General features: G+C 39.3%; 1 protein-coding gene across 1 annotated transcript in view; it reads right to left on the reverse strand.

The window, feature by feature from the left end:
- insyn2ab (inhibitory synaptic factor 2Ab) overlaps positions 1-24,173 on the reverse strand; it is a 37,046-nt gene extending 12,873 nt beyond the window's left edge. The window contains exons 1-3 of the mRNA XM_060879477.1: positions 23,620-24,173; positions 9,034-10,153; positions 1,474-1,548 (exon numbers count right to left, since the gene is read on the reverse strand). Coding sequence (XP_060735460.1) covers positions 1,474-1,548; positions 9,034-10,148 — 1,190 coding nt within the window. The 5' untranslated portion in view covers positions 10,149-10,153; positions 23,620-24,173. The remainder of the gene's footprint in view (positions 1-1,473; positions 1,549-9,033; positions 10,154-23,619) is intronic.
- Between the last annotated feature and the right edge of the window lie 3,735 nt (positions 24,174-27,908).

Here is a 27,908-nt window from a genome sequence, read left to right on the forward strand (position 1 = left end):
AAATCAGTCCACATTCAACAGTTTTGTTTGTTTGTTTTTTGTTTGTTTGTTTAGGATTTTTTTTTTTTTTTTTTTTTTTTTTTTACAAATAATGGTGTTCATGATAGTTTTAAAGATTTAAGAAAGCATATACAGCGAGTCGCAAAAACATATCATTAGAACTGAGAGCTTCATAAACGTACACAAATCAACATGCTTAGTTAAAGTCTGAGAGCTCAGTGCTTCAGATTAAACTGGTAACCTTGCGCTTTATTTAGCTTTCATCATGAGGCTTCATCACAGGGATTCCACAGTCATGGTGTTGAAACTGATGTACAGACAGGTGACAAATTAAAGGAAAATACAGTTTCTCTGCTGTAGGAGGCATTTTTGAGTATGACTTGGATTTTATCCTATTACAGAAGTCAAAACAAATCAATACACATTTATTCTAAAAGAGTGATATGTCTTTCAGTGTCACCAGATCGCTCCATCATCACCATCAAACTGACTGAGGGAATATCTTTTGGGAGAATTGTGTTTTGCCTGTCTAGTCCATTTACATTTATGCATTTGGCAGATGCCCTTATTCAAAGCAACTTACATTTTTATCTCATTTTATACAGCATTAAGGGTCTTGCACAGTGGCCCAGCATTGGCAGCTTGGTGGACTTGGGATTCAATCTTGCAACCTTAGGCTAGTGCATCAACCAAGTACAGTTCTGGAGACTTGCCAAGGCATAATTTGTGCCTTTTGTTACCTGTCTGTATGTTTGCAGTGCATTATGGGACTATATATTGTCTGTATAGTATCAAGAGTGTCTAGAGTCTAGCCATTCTTAAAATATCTTGTTTGGTAATAACGTGTAAAGTAGCGCTGAATGACTCATAAAATGCAGAATAATAAGTTGACTGTTGACTTTGACAAAAACACTAACGCTATGTGAAATCCACTGTTTAGCATGAGACTGGTGGAGTGAGCAGCTGTCAAACCCTAAGACACTCCCACCTCCCATTGAACCTATCAGTATTCACCATCTCCAAGCTTATAATTATCACCCCATTTAACGACTCATTAGCCTGCGTATTTATACTCCCTGTTTCCTACTGTATACTTTATAAGTCTTGCTATTCCCATGCACAATTCATCCTTACTACTGTATATCCTGCTTTAAGCTTGTCCTACTGACTTTGGATTAAAAACATTCCCTAAGTAACTGCTTCTTCATTGCTCCTGGCTTCCTGTCTGTAATTTCTTTCTTTTTTTACGTGTTGTTCCTAATAAAAAAAATGTGCATGTGTGTCTGTAATGTTTAAACCAAAAAACCCCCAAAGAGCTAAAAAATAAACCTAATTTAATAGAATCCATTTTAGTCGGTGTGTGAAAATGCTAGGCAGAAACATAAACAACATTCTTTTCATAAAATACAGTATTTCATAATAATGAGTTAATTGCCTACATATTTATGGTAAGCACAGCTTATAGTGTCTCACCTGTAGATGATGCAGGCACTATTTCGGCACGTGTCACAGTTGGCTGTATCCTGCCCTGTTCGGTATGATAGTCGGCTGCCAAAGAAAAAAGAATATGTAAAAGATCTGCCTCCTTGTTCTAATAGTATTCTTACCAACACCCTGGTCCTGTGAGTTAGCATTGCTACATGCTGCACCAACATTTATTCCACTGAAGATACTCAAAATAATGAATACTCATAATAAAATATAGGCAAAAAATGTTTGATCAAGTACAATTCCAACACCATGGTTAATTAAGCATAGCTATACTTGTACTTGCTCTGAAACAAACATCCATCACCATGTGACACTGGTGGCATTGGACATGAGATAATGTTGCTGTGTGAATAAACAGACAACAGGTGAGGAAAAAATAAATGTGAGTGTAGGAGAGTGGAAATAACATCTCTTAAAGCAGTAGACTGATTGATAATCATTTACATTCAGTGATTGACAACAAGGGCTCCTGATGCAGTTAAGTCACCAAAAAAAAGTATAAAGTCTTCAGCTCTAGAGAAACCCTTTTTCCAAATTAGCTAGTAGCTAGTGAATGCACTAAATTTGCAATCAACAAGCTGACAATATGTCCCTGATTGCTTAATACTAAGTAGCTGAAAGATCTTCTCAGTATTACAAATGTGCTCAAGTCTCCAGTGTTATTATGACATACCTACGGCTATGGCTCTGCCAATGTCAATATTCACAGCGAGAAATTTGGCTACGCATCACCCTGGCCAGGTTTGATGTATTATTTGTGTGCCGCCATGACAGGAGATTTTGGTTTCTCCTGAGAAAATAATGCTCAGCACCCAGAAGCCATGCAGTTATGCATTTTTATTAAAGCTTAATGAAAACTTAATTGCATCACTTTATTTGTCAGTGCACTTGGGCATCATGGTGGTCATTGATATTCTGTCCATGTAAAACAGCTGGTGCTGTTGTATGTGCTATGTCACATACCTTACATTTGCCTAGCATAGATGCAGATTCTCATATATGAAATAAAAAAAGAATACAGAATACAGAATTAGAAATGAGCAGCTAATATTTTCAAATGAGACATAAATACATATAGTGGTGTCTAGAAGTCCATGACCACAATGAAAGGTTTATATAATATTATAAAAATATGGAAATAATTCTGCAAATTATGCCCAAAAAATGTGGTACAACTGATAGAAAAACCTGGATCTTTTAATACAGACAGACATGTATCATACACATAGATGGAGATGAAAACCAGCTTTAATGTATCTTGGAAATTAATTGGTGAGTATGGAAATTATTTCCTCTGTTGCACGATTATTGGACCATCTCAATTTCTTTTGCAATATCTTTCTATTTCCTTTGCTCAATCTTGCATGCTTTTGGACCACTGCTGTTGTCAAAAAATGTTTAGTGCTTTGTTTAATAATTCATTTATATTTCTAAAAATATCATTTAAAAAATTTAAACTATTTTTTTTTAAATATGCCATTAAAAAAGCAAATAATCCCAACCTTTTAGATGTTGGGGTCAGAGTGCAGGGTCAGCCATGATTCATAGCCCCTGGAGCAGAGAGGGTTATGGGGCCTTGCTCAAGGGCCCAGCACTGCCAAGCTGCTTGAACGCGGCCCCTTAACCACATGAGCCACCACTGCCCTGTCTGCAAATGTGTGTTGTTGACCATATTAACTGCTTTATACAAAAGGTCAGATTTTCCTCATGTCTAATCTCTTCTACTGAAGCTATTCTGAGTCACTGCCATCTTAAGTGCACACTGTATTTAAGGCAAAATATATACCATATAACACTAAGAACCTCTGAAATTCATTCAAATATTTATAATATACTACTTTCCATTCAAGTTGTTGTCAGTAATATAATTTGTAAGGAAAATTGTTGTATTAAATTAGAAAAGTATGCAAATAGAAACTTTACTAGTGCTGTCAGAATTTTGGACAAGAGTGTATATGAATAGGATGCACAATTTTAGAAAGCTTGGCCACACAGGACGTCGTACTGAAGGTCTGCATTGTGTATCGAATCATACAGGACACAAACTGGTGACTTTTAGTTTCAAATGGATAAGCGGTAAGATATGTAGCTTGTAGGCAAAAGCAAGCAGTCCTACATGTGGCTGGAAGGACAAAAGAAAAAGGTTAAATTTGGATAATAATGTGTAATTTATAGTATAAAGTAAACTCATCACAGATCAAGATTATCAAAGGATGGTCATGTGCACATGATGTAGCAATCCTTTTTTTTTTTCCCTGAGTGTTTTCCAATGTTTAAAACAATTAGATGTCACTTACACATTTAAATCCAAATACATATACTGATATGATTTGTTGAATCACTAAATAAATACAGACACATATACTGGCATTACACCCTTAATGTAAAGTATTATTATTATTATTATTATTATTATTATTATTATTATTATTATTATTATTATTATTATTATTATTATTTATGAGTAAGAGTTTTTTCTTTCTAGAGCGTATGCTCAATTTATTTGCCATAAGTGCTGACTAACAAATTTCATTCTTAGGCTACGGATTTTGTTTGAGATTAACATTTAAGAAGATTACTAATAAGAACTTATGAACTTGTTATTAATTGTATTCATGCAGCTATTATTATTTACCTATTATAATTATTTGTTTGTCTGCAGTAGAATCTTTCTAATGGTCTAATGGGGGTTCACAAACTGGTTGAGACCCAAGCAGATGCTTGTGTATATATCCATGTGATATTAAAAAAAGATCATCATAAATAATAAACGAATAAACCAATAAGTGAATGAATAAATAAATAAATAAATAAATAAATAAATAACTTTTTGGGTTTCTGATTAGACTCCAATATGTGAATCAACAAAAGATCGTTTTAGCATTTCACACAGGAACTCCTAAGGCTCTAAGCTCTCAATCTGTCAAAATTGTCAAAAAAAAAAACCAAACAAAAAAAAATCATGCTAAATGAATTAAGCATTCTTGCGGTTATGACATGTTTGAATGTGCGATTGGATGTGTTTACAGAGGGGCTCTCTTCTTTCCACTATACTCTGCCGCAGGGATCTGGCACAGTATCTTGTGCTAACTGCAGGCTTTAGCTCAGTTCATACTGGGAAAGACGTTTTGGAGTGGAGCCCTGGGTTTACAGTAGGGAGCATGACACCATGCTTCATCATTAACCTGTGAAAAACTCCCTGGCAACTACAGTCTGCCTTACATTACACACCATTAAAATATCTTCATGTTGCTTTACAGTGGAATCCTGCAATGTTTCAGCAGGCTGCTGAGATATGGGTCATTGTTTTTATTATTTGCTTATGTTATTATGCAAAAGAACGACCAGTGAAAAACACAGTGCTGCTCGGAAAATCTAAAATTGCAGCACCTGCTTCACTGTACAAAATTGCCTATAAATAAACAGCTACTCGTTAATTATTGAACTACCTATAATCAGGGCCTTATATTCACTCCACTTATCACTATAATTTTTTTATTACATTTTTAGTGTTTAAGGAATTCATGTAAAGAGTATTATACTATATTATTATATAAACAAGCACTTGCACTTGTTACAGTAAACAGCGGTAACTACGGAAACATTTGGGTCTATGATGCATGTGGTTTGGTGGACCATTCTTTTTTATTGTCAGATGTTTTTCTTGGAAACATGACATGTATTCCAGATAACACTGACACAAATTATATATGAGCTAAAATGATTTCTGATTTGTTGTCATCTTTGTTTAGTGTTCCCAGACAGAACAACTGGAAAACTGAAATGTATTTTGACAAATATGATAGTTGTCTGATACCAAACCTCAATCCCAGTGAGAGTGAAGTAATGACTGCTGATTTTGGTTCAGTTGCAGATGCAAAATATCAAATAGTAGAAATGTGTGTAGTTTGAAACTGTTTGAAAAAATGAAAAAAGATTATATTACACATTAAACCACCCTGCCTTCATGTCACCCAGCTGTATGTTAGCTTCATATTTGATTCATTCTTAGTTGTATGATTGAAATATGTATACTCTATCTTTCTGCTAGCTTTGTGAAATCTGTATAAAATCACTATGGTTTTATCCCCTTAACATACACTATATAGTCAAAAGTATGTAGAATCCTGGTCACCACACTCATGTGTGCATGGTAAACATCTCATTCTGAAACCATGAACACTAATATAAAGTTGGTTCTAGGAAGACTTCCACTAGATATTGTGAGGATTTTTGCTCATTCATCCACAAGAGCGTTAGTGAGGTCAGGTAATGATGTTGGGTGAGGAGGACCAATTCCTCCCAAAGGTGTTCATTTGTGGCTGAGGTCAGGACTCTGGACAAAACTCTTCTTCCACACCAACTTTGGCAAATGTCTTCATGGACCTTGCTTTATTCACACTAGGCCCCTTCTATAGACTAGGCCCCTTGGTTACAATGAAGGGAAATTTTAATTTACAAGACAATCTAGCCAATTTTAAGGTAAGGTTTTTGGAAAACCCACATATAGGGGTAAAGCATTCACATACTTTTGCCCATATACTGTAGTTTACAGATATTATAGTAATACTCTGAAAATATCAGATTATAAGTTGTGATAATTGTGCACCTTAATTCTAGCTTGAATTAAAGTGGTAAGTACACCATCTGCTAATATACTACATCCACTTTTTACTGACAAATCTGGTGGTTTTCGCTTTGATTTACATTATAACCCTTGCCTCTCGACAAGACCGAAGTTAACCTGTTTTTAGGTTTTTCATTTGAACAAAATGAGTTTCAACATAAATCGTAACTAAATAACCCAGGCTTATTGATTTTGCGCAACAGTGGCAACAGTTCACCTTGATTTCATAGGTGGCAAGTGACTCTACAATCTGTAATCATATACCAGCTGTAGAACATCCTGTACTCTGTGTATTCTGTCTGAACACATGCACTGAAAATATACAGGTTTTCGTCAGATATGGCATCCTTGTGGGTTGGGGGTGGTGCTTTGTGAGCATTATTTTCTGGCAGCTACAGGTAATTCGTTGCCAGTTTGGATAGAACGTTGAGTAATTGACATGCTAACGAACCAGCCGTGATAATGATCAGAAATTGGTTTGGGCTGCTGAATTTATTTTTGGATACATTTGTGGAACACCAGTTGTTGGAAAGTATTGTAGCAAGAAAGCCTGCCATTAGCTAATGTACCCTCAAAATGAATAAAATGAAGCAGAATGATTATTCCCAGAGACAGTTAAGTTTTACCGCCATCTGTGAGACAATCAAAATAAAGTTAGAATCATGTCTGGGTCTCTGGGTATTAGCCTGGGGAGTGTGGAACACAGTACAGTGCCAAATTTCTACTGTACAAATCATTTAGTACTCAATTAATAAAACAGTAATAACTCGATGTTTGAGATTAGGGATGTATGAACAGGAGGCAAACTACTACATTTTAACTTGGCAGAAAGTTTCACATAGAATCTGGTTGCATCTAGAGGTGTACAGTATAGCAGATCTGGAATCCCATGGAAAAATAAAACTTAAAATTATAACTGTGCAATATATATCTGAATTTCTTTTAATATATACAGAATAATATAGAAGCAGATATTAATATTTGGAGCAGTGAAAATTGATATTCAGCAACATATTCTATGGAACAGATTCTATGGAAAGCTGAAAGCATTTTGGTAAGCATTACATATCAGATGGTATTACATAATGCCATAAGTGCTGGATGCTCTGCTTTTTCAACCAAGTCCACCTTGCCTGACTTGGCCATGCTTCGATTTGGTTTAAATTCAATGCTCACAGTCTGAGAAACATAGAAAATCCCTTGTGGTAGCTCTCCTGGCCAGCAGAGACAAACAGGGGCTTTTATGTGCGCCTGCTGCTCTGCTTCCCCTCATGAACACAGCTGCTTTAAGCACAGCACAAGCCTGAGTAGGGGATCAGAGGGTGTCACTCTAATAATAACTGCAGAATGGTAGGAAGTCTCTCACATGCACACACACATACACACAGAGCCATATTCCTTTGGAAGATGAAAGGCCTGCCTGATGAGGCACTACTAATTGAGGCTTTTTGAGTGGTGGTTTTGTGATTCCAAGACCAGGCAGGGCTTTTGCTTCTCTCCTGGTGAGGAATTAGCTAGTACTCCACTGTTTCTATGTCTATGTGGAGGTTTTAAAGCCATTAGCTACCCTACGCATAGCCCTTATGGCCCTTTAATGTTGCTTCAAAGGGAGTTTAGCCCAGGATCACTGCTGAGGATGAGTAGCCAATTTAAAATACTTCAGGAAAAATGTATTTTTGGGTGCACCACTGGTGTCAAGCATATGACCAGCGGCTGGGACCATACAGATAAAGGTTGTAATATGGCCCACCAAATGAATATAGCTGATTCTAAATCAAATTTGCAAATCTTGTGGAATATAATTGCAATTAATATAATTGTTTTAGGAAACAGAGATAGTACATGTTAATTCCATTAGGGGGCAAAATTGACTAATAACCACTAAGGCATAAACTCAGCTATTGATAAATGTGCTTAAGATACTCAATATGGTCAAAGATTTGTGGAGATCTGATCATTCCACCTTTATAACGGTCTTTACCTACATGTTTCCTTAAAGTTGAAAGCACACAATTATCTAGAATTCACACAATCTAGAATGTCTTTGTATGCTGTAACTTAAAGATTTCCATTTGAACATGTTCCCGCATGAGAATGGTCCTGTGCACATACTGTAGCTAGGAGCCTTAAAGTCATTGTTTTCTAATGTTGGTGTGAAAGAACTTGAGTGACCTGCAGTCCTGACCCCAGCTCCACTGAGCACCTTTGAACTAGAATGCTGACTGCACCACAGGCCTCCTTGTCTAACACCAGTGCCTGACCTCACTAAGGCTCTTGCGGCCACGCTCCAAAATCTAAAGGAAAGCCTTCCCAGAAACCGGAGGTTATTTCAGCAGTAAAGAGGGACTGAATCTGAAATGGGATATTCAAAAAGCATCAGTATGATTGATCGGGTGTCCACAATCTTAGCCATGTGTGCAATTCCTCATTAGTAAGCTGAAAATGTTATGCTGCACCCATGCTTTTCCAAAAGAACAGGGTAAATATTCATGCAATATTTTACAATTTTATGTGTAAACTTAATATGCACCATAATGATTTTTCTCAGTAGGTATTACTGATTTATTTCACTCAATATTATGGACCATACTTTCAGGTAAATAACAATAAACAGACTTTTTTTTTTAAAAGTGGTCCAGCTATAAGCAAGCTTGGCTTTAAGATATTGTTTAATCAGTGTTGAGTTATGGTTGTCTTTTGGCAGCTAGATTCAAATATATTCATTGTTGTCACTCCATGGCACTCTTATGACAAGTTATTACAACAATACGTCATGCATTACCCTGAGATTCACATAAGCTCATCTATCCTTCCATGAGCTATAAACTTTGCATTGAAAAAACTGCTGTGATATGGTGATTGTGCAAGTACAGCTTTTGAGTGGCACATGTGTTTATATATAGAGTGTGACTCACCCCTCTCGCTGTGCCTCTCCTTTCTCTAGTTCCTGAATGACCCCCAGCAGTACTTTAATGGTCTCCTGGCTTGAGCTGATGAGAGTCTCCATGGCCTGCAGTCTGGCTTTCACGTCTCCATCTGCCCCAGGCAGTGGAATCATCTGCCCACACACATGACTCCTGGTGACTCCTCTGGTATCCATACTACCAAAGCCATAGCTACCATGGAAGTGAGCCTGACTGGTATCCTGGGCGGGGCAGCTGGCTGCACGTGGTAGGGTCTGAGACTGCAGACCATTCAATGGCCCAGGTTCTTTCTTACGCTTGCACTGCACTGATGGACTGTCCAGACATTCCACTTGTGTCAAAGATGTCCATGCAATGGGGCCTGTGACCTTTGAAATGGCACCTCTGTCCTGCAGAGGTTGGGTTGATGAAGATGCGGAGGAACTTGTGGTGCAGTTGGGCTCTTGTTCTGCTCCCACTTCACCCTGATTGGTTAATCTTTTGTGCTTGGAGCTACTTCCTTGGGTACACTCTTCTTCCTTTGATTCTGGTTTGTGCAGGTTTGCATCTACTTCCCGGCCTTGACCTGAAGAATCAATGCTGCTATCTGGGCACAAATCCTGCACATCAGCACATGGTGGCATACTGTGCAAAAGTACTCTAGTCTTCTGTACATTTGCTCCACGTGGCCTTTCCTCCTCAGTAGCTTGCACTTCACTTAAGAACCCATTGTTTTGGTTCTCATAGTTCTCCACCAGTGCTGTGTGTTTGATAGTGTGCCCCTTTTTGCGCTCGAAGGGGAAAGTCTGATAATGCTTCTTTAATTCGGGTGAGGTTTGCACTGCTGTGCTCTTAGTCACATTGGGTATGGAGCGGCGTGCTGGCATGGTCATGTACCTTTTGTGTACGACCTTGCATGAAACAGAGCGCGCCCTGGTGCCCCGAGCTAGACGTGCTGCCTCATTCTGAGCCTCGCAGATGTCCTTGAAGCGGACCTGCAGGGCTTTGTTCCTTTTGTGAACCACGTCTCCACTTTTGTTTCTCTCACTTCCAAGGGTTGGACCTTCAGCCTCTGAGTCTGACTCTGAATTTGACAGGACACAGGGGCCTGCCTCCTTACTAACCATCACTCCTAAGCGAGAGAGAGAGAGAGTTAACGAGATGAGGAAATACAGGGTATAAAATGACAGTGATTGCAGCTTCAGCACAGATGGCCTAGTTTTATTTATTGCTTAACTCACAACATCCTTGCAGTCAAAGCTCATTTTTCTCCCTGTTTTATTTAAAGGTGGAAGTCACAACTGACATTGATCTTGCTGAATTTAGACTCATCTCTATAGCTATGCTTAGTGTGTAGAAAGTAGAAAAGCTCTAAATGAAATAGATACACTATGCATGCTGATAGGGCTTTTGAGGTATTAAACAATGTAGTCCAATTATCTTTTTAAAGCAAATACAAGAACAGAAAACAGAAATTAGAATAGGACAATCTGGCTGCATTAGAGATGAGGGTCTAGAGATGATGCTTGCTGTGGTTTAAAATCTTCCTATTTCATATGTTGAAAATGAAACTGTCATGACTTAATATTATAGCATATAATATCATATCATTGTATCATTATCATATTATTATATACTGCTTATATACTTAATAATATAAATTCTGATAGATAATAAGGGAGATAATACAGTACAACACCAGGCCTTTGCTTCTAAAATGAACAGTTGGTTAGAAACTCACGTACACAGCCAAGCAGTTAGGGAGGGTTGCTGCAAAAAATAGACTTTGTTTACTGGACAAATTGTCACAGGCAAAATGTGTCAGTTTTGTAATTTGTGACAGCGCTGCAATTAGGAAAATATAAAGCGACCGCTTAAAAAAAATCACATAACCTGGAGAGTAATAGTCAGAGTCATGAACCTCAGCCTTCCTGTTTTTTGTCTGCCTTCATACCCATGAAAGTTTTATAGTTGACTCAATTTTACATACTAATTTGTGTGTGTAGATTTTAACAACATCTTTGTACAGTAACTACACTTTTAAGCAGAAACTACAGTATTATTCCCAGTAACACCACAGCAGCCAAACCTAGACATATGGTATTTACTAGATGCTGGAACTGAAATAGGCTTAACTGCAATTATATTTCATTTATATATAGTATGTCTATATATGTGTGTGTGTATATATATATATATATGTATATATATATATATATATATATATATATATATATATATATATATATATATATATATATATATATATATATCATAATGTGTGGCAAAATCTAAACTATTTGTTAAAATCTTTAGGGAAGAGCACAGCTCAGGAACACCAAAAAGTCCCAGAAAACTACATAAAACAATTGTGGTGGATGACATGATAATTCTTCCCCTGGTGAAGAAAGATGGTTTCATAACAGTTTGCTATGTCAAGGACACCCACCAGGAGGTAGGTCTATCTGTGTCAAAAGCAACAATCGACTGAACCATTTACCAGCATGAATACAGAGGGTTTATCAATAGCAGGAAAGACCAGAGTTTGCTAAATATCTTAGAAAAAGGCTTTAGCAGATCTGGAACAACATTCTATGGACAGATAAGACAAACATAAACTTGTGCCAGAATGAAGGTAAGAGATGAATAAGGAAAACAGCAGGAACTGCTCAAGATCTAACGCAAGCACCTCATCTTATGGCGTAGACATATGTGTATGACTGGTAATATAAATAGATAGGTAGAGATCCACAGCATTAGATAAGAGAAGGATTTTCCACACTTTTGCCAACATGATTCTCCAACATGCCTTTTGGCAAACATGAAATTTTAGTCACCACTACAGCATACAGCCCAGGTTGAATGTGGAATGTTAAGACTTAGTCATTTGTTTTTCACTCATATTAACAGCTTCTCACACATAAAATGTACTATACATTTTATTTTGACATGATTTTTAGCCTGTTTTAGTTAAGCCAAGCAATTTATGCTGGAACACCTTGTGATGATGATACGTGTCAGCTGAAGAAGTGTTTCCCTACAAAATCCTTCAACAGCTTGTGACTGATCAATAACACCACAAGAAGACCAAATACTTCAGGCCAGATCATAATTTCAGTCTTAAATATGCCATAGGTTTCAGCTGAACATTAGATGGAATCCTGTTGACTTGCATTAATACTCGAATATTGATGGAAGATAAACAATTATATTACTATATTTTATTACTTAAAGATTAAGATAATATAATTTTGGCTTCAATAAAATTTACGATACATAAGTAATTGATTCAAGACTATTAAACTACTGCTTAATGGGTAAGGAGGCACATATTTCCTCTTACAATTATAAAAACATGGTGTCCTTGCATTACTATGAATTGTCGCAATACAAGAACACCACATTTTAGGGTATGTTTTCTGTACTGGCCCAATAATGCTACTTACTGTATACATTTCTTTAAAAAAAACAAAAAAAAAAAACAGCTAAATAGTTCCCTAGTGCACTAGCATTCATGGTGAAAGGGGACAGGAATTAATAAAGCACCCCTCAATATATAATTCTGTTTGTTATGTAATAAATTATGCCTAACTATGCATGATATGAAATGTCACACAATTGACTATTCATAAACTGGTTGAAATAAAACAAATGAAAAGAACATCAGGATAGAACTTACCGACTCGTTGTCGATGAGCTAATTCACTATCCAAATGTATGATTTGATATTCTACAAACAATATTATCTGTCAGTGAATAGAGAAAAATGTTTATTGAAATCGACTTACAGTATGACTGATCTCTGACTGATGCATGGTACACAATTTGCAATTGCTAGTTGACTTCTCAGAGTTTTTGACATTCCACATTTAATTCATCAATGAATATCAGTTTAGACCATCTCTGGACAACCTAATTACGTATTTAGACCATTAATGTCCATGGGTTTAGCTGCCTGGCAGCCTCAGGGTCTCTAGGTGTCTGAATTTCACTGTGTAAGCTCATCTGAGTAGACAGTAATACACTTATTCACACTATATCATGAAGCCTCTGTCCTCTGGATACTATCAATTCTATTCTGCCTTTCAAATAGTAAGCAGATGGCTCTGTCCAATAGATAACCAGGGCAAATGTGAAAGGAGCGATTGAATGTACTGCTATAATGTATGTTGCAAATACGGTATCATAATAACATGATCATACAGCATACAGAATTGTAGCAGAATTGTGAATAGATGCTAACTTTTGTTCAAGACCTGCCCGAGGATCTGCAGACTCACCTATCTCTCATTTGCTAACACCATCTGTTATCTGTTGTAAACAGATGGCAAAGTCTGATTGATTCATTGATTTGATAATTCACTTAACATCATGCTTGTGGCACGCCTGTGAGGTGGCGCTATTTTTGAAATAGGATTAAAGAAAAATGGATCCTACTTATGTTATTCTTTTCTGTACTGTCATCTTTAAAGAAGACATTATGTACTCATTATGCATCATTTATCTGTATTTTCATTTGAGCAACATCTGGTGCACTGTTAGCTATTGTTCTGGCATGCTATTAGTTATTATGAACATGGATCATAAATCACAATCATGAAGAATAAAAAAAATAATTCTACATTTTACGTGTAAGGGCAACATGAGCAAAGATTTTTCTTGAAACATATAATCTATACTTTATTTGGATAAAGGAGAGATTTTTGTATCTGCTAAAACACACACACACATATATATATATATAAAATATATACAAAAATATGTAGCTGTATATGAAAATGTCACACAATTTGACATCTCTTTAAAACAGGACAGCACCACCCATCATCACCCGGTCTCCTGGTCACTTTACAGCAGTATAACCCCACCCACTCACTTTACAGCAGTATAACCCCACCCCATTCACTTTACAGCAGTATAACCCCACCCCATTCACTTTACAGCAGTATAACCCCACCCATTCACTTTACAGCAGTATAACCCCACCCATTCACTTTACAGCAGTATAACCCCACCCAACTCACTTTACAGCAGTATAACCCCACCCATTCACTTTACAGCAGTATAACCCCACCCAACTCACTTTACAGCAGTATAACCCCACCCAACTCACTTTACAGCAGTATAACCCCACCCCACTCACTTTACAGCAGTATAACCCCACCCACTCACTTTACAGCAGTATAACCCCACCCCATTCACTTTACAGCAGTATAACCCCACCCCATTCACTTTACAGCAGTATAACCCCACCCATTCACTTTACAGCAGTATAACCCCACCCATTCACTTTACAGCAGTATAACCCCACCCAACTCACTTTACAGCAGTATAACCCCACCCATTCACTTTACAGCAGTATAACCCCACCCAACTCACTTTACAGCAGTATAACCCCACCCAACTCACTTTACAGCAGTATAACCCCACCCCACTCACTTTACAGCAGTATAACCCCACCCATTCACTTTACAGCAGTATAACCCCACCCACTCACTTTACAGCAGTATAACCCCACCCACTCACTTTACAGCAGTATAACCCCACCCCATTCACTTTACAGCAGTATAACCCCACCACATTCACTTTACAGCAATATAACCCCACCCCATTCACTTTACAGCAGTATAACCCCACCCCACTCACTTTACAGCAGTATAACCCCACCCCATTCACTTTACAGCAGTATAACCCCACCCCATTCACTTTACAGCAGTATAACCCCACCACATTCACTTTACAGCAGTATAACCCCACCCCATTCACTTTACAGCAGTATAACCCCACCCCATTCACTTTACAGCAGTATAACCCCACCCCATTCACTTTACAGCAGTATAACCCCACCCCATTCACTTTACAGCAGTATAACCCCACCCATTCACTTTACAGCAGTATAACCCCACCCATTCACTTTACAGCAGTATAACCCCACCCCATTCACTTTACAGCAGTATAACCCCACCCATTCACTTTACAGCAGTATAACCCCACCCATTCACTTTACAGCAGTATAACCCCACCCATTCACTTTACAGCAGTATAACCCCACCCCATTCACTTTACAGCAGTATAACCCCACCCCATTCACTTTACAGCAGTATAACCCCACCCCACTCACTTTACAGCAGTATAACCCCACCCATTCACTTTACAGCAGTATAACCCCACCCCACTCACTTTACAGCAGTATAACCCCACCCCATTCACTTTACAGCAGTATAACCCCACCCCATTCACTTTACAGCAGTATAACCCCACCCCATTCACTTTACAGCAGTATAACCCCACCCCATTCACTTTACAGCAGTATAACCCCACCCCATTCACTTTACAGCAGTATAACCCCACCCCATTCACTTTACAGCAGTATAACCCCACCCCATTCACTTTACAGCAGTATAACCCCACCCCATTCACTTTACAGCAGTATAACCCCACCCCATTCACTTTACAGCAGTATAACCCCACCCCATTCACTTTACAGCAGTATAACCCCACCCCATTCACTTTACAGCAGTATAACCCCACCCCATTCACTTTACAGCAGTATAACCCCACCCATTCACTTTACAGCAGTATAACCCCACCCCACTCACTTTACAGCAGTATAACCCCACCCCATTCACTTTACAGCAGTATAACCCCACCCCATTCACTTTACAGCAGTATAACCCCACCCATTCACTTTACAGCAGTATAACCCCACCCCACTCACTTTACAGCAGTATAACCCCACCCATTCACTTTACAGCAGTATAACCCCACCCCATTCACTTTACAGCAGTATAACCCCACCCCATTCACTTTACAGCAGTATAACCCCACCCCATTCACTTTACAGCAGTATAACCCCACCCCATTCACTTTACAGCAGTATAACCCCACCCATTCACTTTACAGCAGTATAACCCCACCCCATTCACTTTACAGCAGTATAACCCCACCCCATTCACTTTACAGCAGTATAACCCCACCCATTCACTTTACAGCAGTATAACCCCACCCCATTCACTTTACAGCAGTATAACCCCACCCCATTCACTTTACAGCAGTATAACCCCACCCCATTCACTTTACAGCAGTATAACCCCACCCATTCACTTTACAGCAGTATAACCCCACCCCATTCACTTTACAGCAGTATAACCCCACCCCATTCACTTTACAGCAGTATAACCCCACCCCATTCACTTTACAGCAGTATAACCCCACCCCATTCACTTTACAGCAGTATAACCCCACCCATTCACTTTACAGCAGTATAACCCCACCCCATTCACTTTACAGCAGTATAACCCCACCCATTCACTTTACAGCAGTATAACCCCACCCCACTCACTTTACAGCAGTATAACCCCACCCATTCACTTTACAGCAGTATAACCCCACCCCATTCACTTTACAGCAGTATAACCCCACCCCATTCACTTTACAGCAGTATAACCCCACCCATTCACTTTACAGCAGTATAACCCCACCCCATTCACTTTACAGCAGTATAACCCCACCCCATTCACTTTACAGCAGTATAACCCCACCCCATTCACTTTACAGCAGTATAACCCCACCCCATTCACTTTACAGCAGTATAACCCCACCCATTCACTTTACAGCAGTATAACCCCACCCCATTCACTTTACAGCAGTATAACCCCACCCATTCACTTTACAGCAGTATAACCCCACCCCATTCACTTTACAGCAGTATAACCCCACCCCATTCACTTTACAGCAGTATAACCCCACCCCATTCACTTTACAGCAGTATAACCCCACCCCATTCACTTTACAGCAGTATAACCCCACCCCATTCACTTTACAGCAGTATAACCCCACCCCATTCACTTTACAGCAGTATAACCCCACCCCATTCACTTTACAGCAGTATAACCCCACCCCATTCACTTTACAGCAGTATAACCCCACCCCATTCACTTTACAGCAGTATAACCCCACCCCATTCACTTTACAGCAGTATAACCCCACCCATTCACTTTACAGCAGTATAACCCCACCCCATTCACTTTACAGCAGTATAACCCCACCCCATTCACTTTACAGCAGTATAACCCCACCCCACTCACTTTACAGCAGTATAACCCCACCCCATTCACTTTACAGCAGTATAACCCCACCCCATTCACTTTACAGCAGTATAACCCCACCCCATTCACTTTACAGCAGTATAACCCCACCCCATTCACTTTACAGCAGTATAACCCCACCCCATTCACTTTACAGCAGTATAACCCCACCCCATTCACTTTACAGCAGTATAACCTCACCCCATTCACTTTACAGCAGTATAACCCCACCCAACTCACTTTACAGCAGTATAACCCCACCCCATTCACTTTACAGCAGTATAACCCCACCCCATTCACTTTACAGCAGTATAACCCCACCCCATTCACTTTACAGCAGTATAACCCCACCCCACTCACTTTACAGCAGTATAACCCCACCCCACTCACTTTACAGCAGTATAACCCCACCCCACTCACTTTACAGCAGTATAACCCCACCCACTCACTTTACAGCAATATAACCCCACCCCACTCACTTTACAGCAGTATAACCCCACCCCATTCACTTTACAGCAGTATAACCCCACCCCACTCACTTTACAGCAGTATAACCCCACCCCACTCACTTTACAGCAGTATAACCCCACCCCACTCACTTTACAGCAGTATAACCCCACCCCATTACCTTACGCAGTATAATCCCACCCCACTCACTTTTCAGCAGTATAACCCCACCACATTCACTTTACAGCAGTATAACCCCACCACATTCACTTTACAGCAGTATAACCCCACCCATTCACTTTACAGCAGTATAACCCCACCCATTCACTTTACAGCAGTATAACCCCACCCCATTCACTTTACAGCAGTATAACCCCACCCATTCACTTTACAGCAGTATAACCCCATCCCATTCACTTTACAGCAGTATAACCCCACCCCATTCACTTTACAGCAGTATAACCCCACCCATTCACTTTACAGCAGTATAACCCCACCCATTCACTTTACAGCAGTATAACCCCACCCCGTTCACTTTACAGCAGTATAACCCCACCCATTCACTTTACAGCAGTATAATCCCACCCACTCACTTTACAGCGGTATAACCCCACCCCACTCACTTTACAGCGGTATAACCCCACCCCACTCACTTTAATGCAGAATAACCCCACCCCATTCACTTTACAGCAGTATAGCCCTACCCATTCACTTTACAGCAGTATAACACCACCCATTCACTTTACAGTAGTATAACCCCACCCATTCACTTTACAGCAGTATAACCCCACCCCATTCACTTTACAGCAGTATAAGCCCACCCCATTCACTTTACAGCAGTATAACCCCACCACATTCACTTTACAGCAGTATAACCCCACCCACTCACTTTACAGCAGTATAACCCCACCCATTCACTTTACAGCAGTATAACCCCACCCATTCACTTTACAGCAGTATAACCCCACCACATTCACTTTACAGCAGTATAACCCCACCCACTCACTTTACAGCAGTATAACCCCACCCATTCACTTTACAGCAGTATAACCCCACCCATTCACTTTACAGCAGTATAACCCCACCCATTCACTTTACAGCAGTATAACCCCACCCCACTCACTTTACAGCAGTATAACCCCACCCATTCACTTTACAGCAGTATAACCCCACCACATTCACTTTACAGCAGTATAAGCCCACCCCATTCACTTTACAGCAGTATAACCCCACCCATTCACTTTACAGCAGTATAACCCCACCCATTCACTTTACAGCAGTATAACCCCACTCCACTCACTTTACAGCAGTATAATCCCACCCCACTCACTTTACAGCAGTATAACCCCACCCATTCACTTTACAGCAATATAACCCCACCCCATTCACTTTACAGCAGTATAACCCCACCCCACTCACTTTACAGCAGTATAACCCCACCCCATTCACTTTACAGCAGTATAACCCCACCCCATTCACTTTACAGCAGTATAACCCCACCCATTCACTTTACAGCAGTATAACCCCACCCCATTCACTTTACAGCAGTATAACCCCACCCCATTCACTTTACAGCAGTATAACCCCACCCATTCACTTTACAGCAGTATAACCCCACCCACTCACTTTACAGCAGGCACAGTTAGAAGGCGCACTTTGATCTTGGAAGGAGCATTTTATCAGTAGCCCAGTTAAATTCAGTGTCAGATTTTAAATTGATTTAACTGCTTTATTGGCATGTGCTTTATTTTAAAGAGCTTTTCCAGGAAAAAGCTTTGCCTAAAAACAACAGTCATTGTTGTAGACATTTTTTTGCCATTATCTTTGGAATTCTAATTTAATTTTGTCATATTACAGTGTGTTAAGTGTGAAATGCTATTCCTCAGCCCTACTTTAATCTGTACATCTGTATAGCTGTAGTACTAGAGAAAGAAATGTGTGAAGGAGGCACATTTGGCACATTATATTAACAGGCATTGATGATCATTTCCATTTAAAATCTCTGTACATAAAGTCACTTAAAATCCAACTACAAAGCAAAATCATTTTGTCGGAGTTCTATTTGATGGTGCTTTTCTCTCCACCCCCCTCTCTCCAGATTATACATAAAGTATCTAATCCTCTTCCTGGTTTATCGTTCTCTTCATAATCCCAGGTTGCAGGTGGTGTGTGAGTGGCTCGATCTGATCTGTCTTCCTTCACTGGACTCTGTGTTGATGATGCATTAGCCCTAAACCTTAGCCTAGCCAAAAGTGTAATGATTTCTGAAGCTATTGTAGCGTTAAGCTTATTCCACATGGTTGACCAATCTAAAATCCCAAGGGCACTGTGATTAAGTGAAAAGTGAAGTTAGCTGAAAAGTTAGTTCAGTGTCAACTCCAGAGCGTTTGACTGGAGCTAGATAATTACATTAAATAATTTCGTCTAAAATTTAAGTAATAGTCTATATAGTTCAGCGGTGTCCAATTTTATCCTGAAAGGGCAGGTGTGCGTGCAGGTTTTCATTCCAACCAAGCAGAAGCCATACCAGAGTTTACTAAAAGCCAAGAACAACTGATTAAACAGGTGGAGTCAGGTGTGGCTTCTGCTTGGTTGGAATGAAAACCTGCACCCACACCGGTGCCTTTGTGGATAAGATTAGACACCGCTGATATACTGTAGTTCCTAATGGATGAGTAATTTTTGAGATTTCCTTTTTTTTTTTTGAGATACACAAATATTCATGTGAACAAAGCAGTGATGGACAACCATGCGAAGCCTTATGCAGGATTGTGTCTATTGTAGTAACATTATATGTGACATCAATTGTAAGCCAGATTTGAGCGGTGTTTCAAACTCAAGCATGCTGTATTCAACTTAAACTTCATCTCCATTTTTTTTTACTTCATTCAATTCATAAAAATCACACAAAAAAAATCCTATTTTTTTCCTTTTTTAGCAATCTAAAAAAATTATTATAATCTTATATAAGCATGATAATAATCTTATATAAGCAGAAAAAGGACAAGATGGAAAGTCTGTTTATGGACTGCCTCTTAGTCTTATGTCATGTTTTTATTGAGCTGTGTTTTAATTACAGCTGGACCAGCTTCGGCTGTAGCTATTCTTCGTGTTTCACTGACAAGGTTGTGCCTTTGGGCATTAGTTTTCCTGATAACCAGCACATGCCAGTTGCACCCGAGAATTGTGGATTGGGCCAATAGAAATGACACGCCACTCTCGCCAAGCAGCTGCAACCCTTAGAAGCGTGTAACATCTTTATCAATTTTATCCCACATTTCTCTGTGCAGCAGCAGCACACACGTGTTAAAGAATGTAAGAGCTAACGTTTCGCTTTAAACTTTATGCAGTCGTAATAGTTGTTCTGAGCTGCTTCTCAAAACTCAAAGAACTATGTATGGACTATGTAACTGATATAGAAAATCTAGGCAGATTTGTGTTTGAAGGCTACATTCAGACATTAATCTTGATAAGGAATATTTAAAAAGTGTATGTAATAGTGAACACATATGTAATTTAAAGCCCATATCTTGATTTCTATAATCTGATGTCACATAGTCTCACTTCACTGCTTCCACTGTACTTATATTAGAACTGTACAGAACAAATGCCAGATAAATATTGCTGCCATTTTGCACATGCCTAATTAAAGGCGAGTATAAACCCACACTTCTGTGATGCATCTGGTAAATTCGGTGGGTCACTCTCATTCCAAGAACAAGTCACGTCATCCTCTGGCTTCATTCAGGTCCGTTCAAACATTTCTGATGAGTGCCACATGCAGCAGTTACTCTTCCATTTTAAACGATTCATTCCACACCAGCTGTTTGAGATGCGGTAATAATACAAGTCCTTATGACACTATTTTTGTAGCTGTCTCTAGATTTTCTTTATCTTTTTATAATTTCAATATTCTTCACCCACACACATGTAAACATATGCTCACTTTAAATATAAATAATACAATCTCGCCATTTATATGCTTATACAGTATGCTTCCGTTTCCAGTACATATGTATTGTGTGCCACTACACTTCTGTACTGCTAGTCTGAGATAAATGAAGCTTGCCTGAAGCATGAACGTATTCAACCAAAAAAAAAAACAACTTTGGAATGTTGGATGATTGATGAAGCTCCAGTGGATATCTTGTAAATGTCCTTTAAATTACGAGTGCTTGACATCATTTGCCATTGACTGGGAAACGACTTACACTTCTGGGTAGGAAAAAAACTTTTGTGTTCCATGTGAGATGATACAACACTTGTAAAATTAATACACAAACAGTAAAGTGCACAGCGTATAAGGTTATTGGAAAATGTTAAACGTTTGCTAATCAATTTATTCAAGTAATATGAAAGGTTAAAATCTGGTTAAAATGACCTACCAGTTCTGCTTTGTTTTGGCAGCTGGTAGCAGGTCAGCTGATGAAAACATAGCTGCATTTTCAGCAGTGGCGATTTTATATCCACATTATAAAGCTGGTTTTGTGCAGATACCTGTGCCTAACAGATGAATGAGAATTCTCTGACTATTCCCGCTGTATAGGAATCAGCTGACCTTGTTTTTTCTTCTTGCTGCCAACACGAAGATGCTGTTCATGACACCGGATTAGCTGCCTTATTGGCAGACTCTGCGGTTTCAAAGTGAGGAGGAGCACAGTAGGATCAAATGGCTGTTATTACAACTGCTCAGTGGGGAAGGATGTGAATCAGAACCAGGAGCTAATCCTGCTAAAAAAGCAGATGAATGGAAATAGAAATAGTACAAGGATGGAATCCCAGTAATTTCTGCTAAATAGACGGAAATGAACATCTAGCAGAGAGTCTAATGGAATGAACGGTGAAGAAAGAACATAGCGTGAAAGTGAACGAGGCTGTAGCTAGCTATTTAATAATGAATTACTTGTTCAGTACTGATTTTTGGGTTTAATTCACCAAATTGCATTTGGTGCAATGGACAAAAGAACAAAAAAACACCTGCCTTCACAGGTGAGTTTTGACAGTGAGATATAAATAATTTAACACGACCTCGTTATCTTGCCAGGGATGGACATTTGAATTGGTATGACAGGAAAGAAAAGAAAAAAGCCCTTTGAGGGCAGAAAGAGAGAGAGAGAGAGAGAGAGAGAGAGAGAGAGAGAGAGAGAGAGAGAGAGAGAGAGAGATGAAATGGTTAAGCAGAAGGAGAAATAGAGGTGAGTTCCATGTCCTCCTGGACAAGAGGTTGAAAAGTAATATGGGTATTTTTTACACTGGCAAGCATGCAAGCGAGAAAGTTCTTTTCTGAGAAGACAATGTAAGCAGCTGTCTCATACTGAAGAACTATATCATTCTCTCACAGTGAAAAAGATATCATCACATGCTCAGGCAGTGACAAGAAGGAAATTTTTCTCTCTCACTCACATACACACACTCTCATACACACACACAGACTTGCTCACTCACGCACACACAGCCAATCTGTATTGGTAAATGTTCCAGTAAAGCTGCCATCACTCAGAGTTGGCCCCAGTAACCCCTTGGTGCTTCAGGATATTGCTGAATCCAACCACTTCTTTCTTGAGTTAAACTGCGGAACCAAAAGCATTACAACACTTGGTGTTTTACAATGCAGCCTATTGACTACAGACTAAAATACGCAACCAAAATGGGCCTGAGAATATTTTTATATTAGTGATTAAAAAAATCGGATGCTTTTAAATCAAATGTCTCTGACAGTAAGAAATGATAGAGCAGGTAATCCATGGGTTGTGAAACCTCTTACGTAAAACAGTAAATCAGTGCTTTGGTTTAAAACACCAATTCAGCAATTTTTAATACTGTATAATTTTTGATGCCTTACGAGAATTTAAACTGTTTCTGAAAATATAACAATATAAACAAAATAACTACAATTTAGCAAAAGCATAACTCACTGAGCCCCAGAAATGGTACATAACCATCAGCTGTGCAGATCTCCATCAAGCACTTACTCGTTGACTGCTCGGACATCGGCTTGTCCGCATCAGCCGCACGGTTCTCATATCTGATTGCGAGTGGAAAATAGAAATGCAGACACACTCACCCTGAGAGGAGCATGAGAGCAGAGCGAGAGCTGCAGACTCCCGATGCGCTGGGACATCTCCGTTCACTTAGCTCATCACTCTGGGGAGGCTCGAGGAGCAGAGACACTCGCGGTGTGGCTCGAGGTGATGCCGGAACTGTGCCTTACACACACAAACACACACACCGCAGAAAGTGTGTGACGAGCGTGAGTGCAAAGACACAGATGCTGTTGCACATCCACAGCAAATGAAAGTGTCAGAGTGAGGATCTGATTGAAGAAGCTTGGGAAAAGAGTCCAGATTCCAGAAAAGTCCAGGATATCTCTCCCTCTCTCTCTCTCTCTCTCTCTCTCTCTCTCTCTCTCTCTCTCTCTCTCTCAGGTTCTCACATCACTGAGGGTGTCTCACACATCCACATGCTCTCGGCACACGCCACACACACGCACACACACACATCACGCACAGATTCACGGAGGCTCTCTGTCTTCCACTGCTGCAGTCTTGTGAATGTGTATGTAAGAAGGAGAGGTATAAAAGCAAGGGGGTGGACAGGGAGGCAGAACAGGAGATTGGAGTTAGAAAGGGTTAGGGGATGGAGAGATAGCGAGGGGGAAGTGTGAGAAAGAGGAGGAGGAGAAGACGTGTGGATGTGTGTGAGAGAGAGAGAGAGAGAGAGAGAGAGAGAGAGCTCTGGGGAAGTCCGGACTAGTCAGCATGCGTTGATCAGTGAGCAGTTATATAATCACTGAACAGGGAGGAGAGAAATGTGTGTGCGTGTGTGGATGCCCATGTGTTTGTTTGTCTTCCGTATTGTCTGATTTTAGCTTATTAGAAGATAACACGAAAGGGAGAAGGATAAGGAGAGAGGACAACAGAAAGGAGAAAGGTGGACATAGCATTACTTGGATTCTTAATGTGTGTGAATAGTAATTAGCAACATTCCTTTGGGAATGGATCAACATTGTTATTAACCACTGCTTTTTCACACACACGCACACACACACAAAAACACCCCTCATGCATGTCATTGTTCACCTTCTGTAACACCATTTTGATCACATAATACCTCTCTGCAGCATTTTGTTTTTCTTCATAAAAGACTAGTTTGTTTTTTTAAGAGAAATGACACAATGGAGATTGAATGTAAAGAATTTGTGACCACCTATACTGTACATTATGGCTGAAATCCAATAACAGTATCTACTGTATACAGTATATGTCTATATCTTACCTATATACTGTAGAGCATAGAACATATCTGTATCTCTATATGTATTTAAACCTGCATAAAAGTAAAATTCTCCCTCTTATGCAATATTTTTGTTCTGTCCTATGGGAACCCAGTTCAAATGAACTCAAGTCACTCAAGTCTAAAAAAAATACTAACGTCTTCTTGTCATACTGTATCTGTATTTCCATCCATTTAGAACACATTTTTCTATTCAGAATATAATAATGTGTTCATATTCAGCTGCATCCCTATTATACACTATATACTTTTTATATTCTTAATATTCTGCAATGTTCCCCTCAGATTTCAGGAGTTGTCAATAACATATCTGCTCAAAGTCAAATCTCCTGTCTCTGCAGCACCCCAGGCTCTGTAAACAGAAAAGATTATACGGACCGCCAACATCTAGCTAATCAGGACAAGGAGTCTTCTCTACTTGCCTTGTCATTTAACTCTTTGGAGGTTTCTGTGGAAAGGAAATCCTCCTGCTGTCTCCAATTAAGGAGCTATGGCCACAGTGGAAGAAAGAACAGGAAAAATAATAAGACTGAAGGGTTGGAAGGATGGTACAGTATAAGCTGGTGGGTATAAGAGAATTTTCAAGTATGGCTTTTAGCAGATGCCTTCATCCCAGTGGCGTCCAATCTTATCCACAAATGGCTCGTGTGGGTGCAGGTTTTCATTCCAACCAAGCAGAAGCCACACCAGAATCTACTAAAAGCCAAGAACAACTGACAGGTGGAATCAGGTGTGGCTTCTGATTGGTTGGAACGAAAACCTGCACCCACACCGGGCCTTTGTGGATAAGATTAGGCACCGCTGCCTTATCCAGAGACATACTGTATGTAGAAGTGCCTTGTCTATCAAGCAGAAGACTATCAAAAACACATCTTCATGCTAGTTCACTAGATCCCGGTCTAAGTCGTTTTAACTGGGGAACCTTTGGTGCAGTTTGAATCCAAGTGTGATTGTTTTTCTTGCCCCTGCAGCATTATTCTGGTTACAGACTCTATTCTGTGAACCTCTGTGAATTCTTAGCTCTCAAGTCACTCATTTGGGTCTTTTGTCACGCTCTCCCGCTACACATTGTATTTCTCACGCAGAAAAACTTACTATTTATCATATATTTAATATGCCGCAGCGCCCAAAATAATGCAACAACCAATAAAAAAAAAGCATATCGTGGAATTGTTCGCTATCATCCTCATTCACCCACAGGAGCTGCGAGCATCATTTTGAGCACAGAGTAAGTCATGATCTCCTGTTTTAATGTTACAACAAAGGGCTCTCAAGTTTAAGTTTAAGTGTTTGTTGCCTTTTTGGACTCCTTTATCATTTGTAATGTTGCTCCCATTTAAAACAGTTCAGCTCAAGCCCAGCCATTTTTAGGGTCATGATTGAGGACAATGTCCTGTCCAGAGACAAGCTGTTTCGTGTTGAGGTTTTGTTCAAACCGACCATCGGAAATACTACGGTGGCAGAGAAACAAATCCGAAAACACATGAACAAATCCGAAAACACATGAACAAATCCGAAAACAAATTAACAAATCCGAAAACACATTAACAAATCCGAAAACAAATTAACAAATCCGAAAACACATGAACAAATCCGAAAACAAATTAACAAATCCAAAAACACATTAACAAATCCGAAAACACATGAACAAATCCGAAAACACATGAACAAATCCGAAAACACATGAACAAATCCGAAAACAAATTAACAAATCCGAAAGCACATTATCAAATCCGAAAACAAATGAACAAATCGGAAAACACATTAACAAATCCGAAAACACAACGACAGAAACAGTAGGTATCGTTTTTGAATGGAAACTTACCAATCATTGGACAAGACACCTGTCACTCAAGATATACGTATGGGTATGGAATCTTATGTGTAATGTGTAAAGTTCTCCGTTTAAATATAAGAAAATAACAGAATTAATCCACAGTGATCCATTCCATCCATCCATTCCAACTTTTCCCTGCGGCAGACTGTTGAACTTCATGTATACCTTGAGTGACAGGTGTCTTGTCCAATGATCGGTACGTGTTCCAATCACAAACTATACCAACTTGGAATGGAAACTTACCAATCATCAGACGAGACACCTGTCATTCAAGATATACAGGTGAATGACAGGTGTCTTGTCCGATGATCGATAAGTTTCCATTCACAAACTATACCAACCTCTTCCGGGTTGTCTGACTTGTCGTTGTGTTTTTGGATTTGTTAATGTGTTTTCGGATTTGTTAATGTGTTTTCGGATTTGTTAATTTGTTTTCGGATTTGCTCATGTGTTTTCGGATTTGTTAATGTGTTTTCAGATTTGTTAATGTGTTTTCAGATTTGTTAATGTGTTTTCAGATTTGTTAATGTGTTTTCAGATTTGTTAATGTGTTTTCAGATTTGTTAATGTGTTTTCAGATTTGTTAATGTGTTTTCAGATTTGTTAATGTGTTTTCGGATTTGTTAATGTGTTTTCGGATTTGTTAATTTGTTTTTCGGATTTGTTAATTTGTTTTGCACTTCTCGGCCACCGTAGAAATACCCTCTCTGCATCAGCATTAGAATGTGGAAGCATTAAAACCAAGACTGCTATCTTTCAAAGCCTCCTAAATTGGTTCAAGTCACCTTTGAAAAAAGGAACCAGGGGCCTCTATTTTCGATGGTTTGAACAAAACCTAAAAATGTCTGGGCTTGAGCCGAACTGTTTTAAAGGGGAGCCAACATTACAAATGATAAAGGGGTCCAAAAAGGCAACAAACAAAATAAAAAACACCAGTCATAATCTCTCTCTCTCTCTCTCTCTCTCTCTCTCTCTTTGTCTCTCTCACACACAAATCAATAAATGGAAATTGAATAAATACTTTGTATTTGTTAAATTATGTTCAGTGAATCTTACCAAACACAAAAACACCCCCATTGTGTTTGGGGGGGGGGGGGGGTGTCACTCTTGCCTGTCTTCAAAACTTGAGAGCCCTGTCTTACATTATCACAAACATGCATTGAGAACGAAATAGAATTAACTACCGAATGTACACTACAGAATGTGTGTGCATATTAGCGTAC

This window comes from Tachysurus vachellii, chromosome 10, assembly GCF_030014155.1.
Source record: "Tachysurus vachellii isolate PV-2020 chromosome 10, HZAU_Pvac_v1, whole genome shotgun sequence".
Taxonomy (NCBI): domain Eukaryota; kingdom Metazoa; phylum Chordata; class Actinopteri; order Siluriformes; family Bagridae; genus Tachysurus; species Tachysurus vachellii.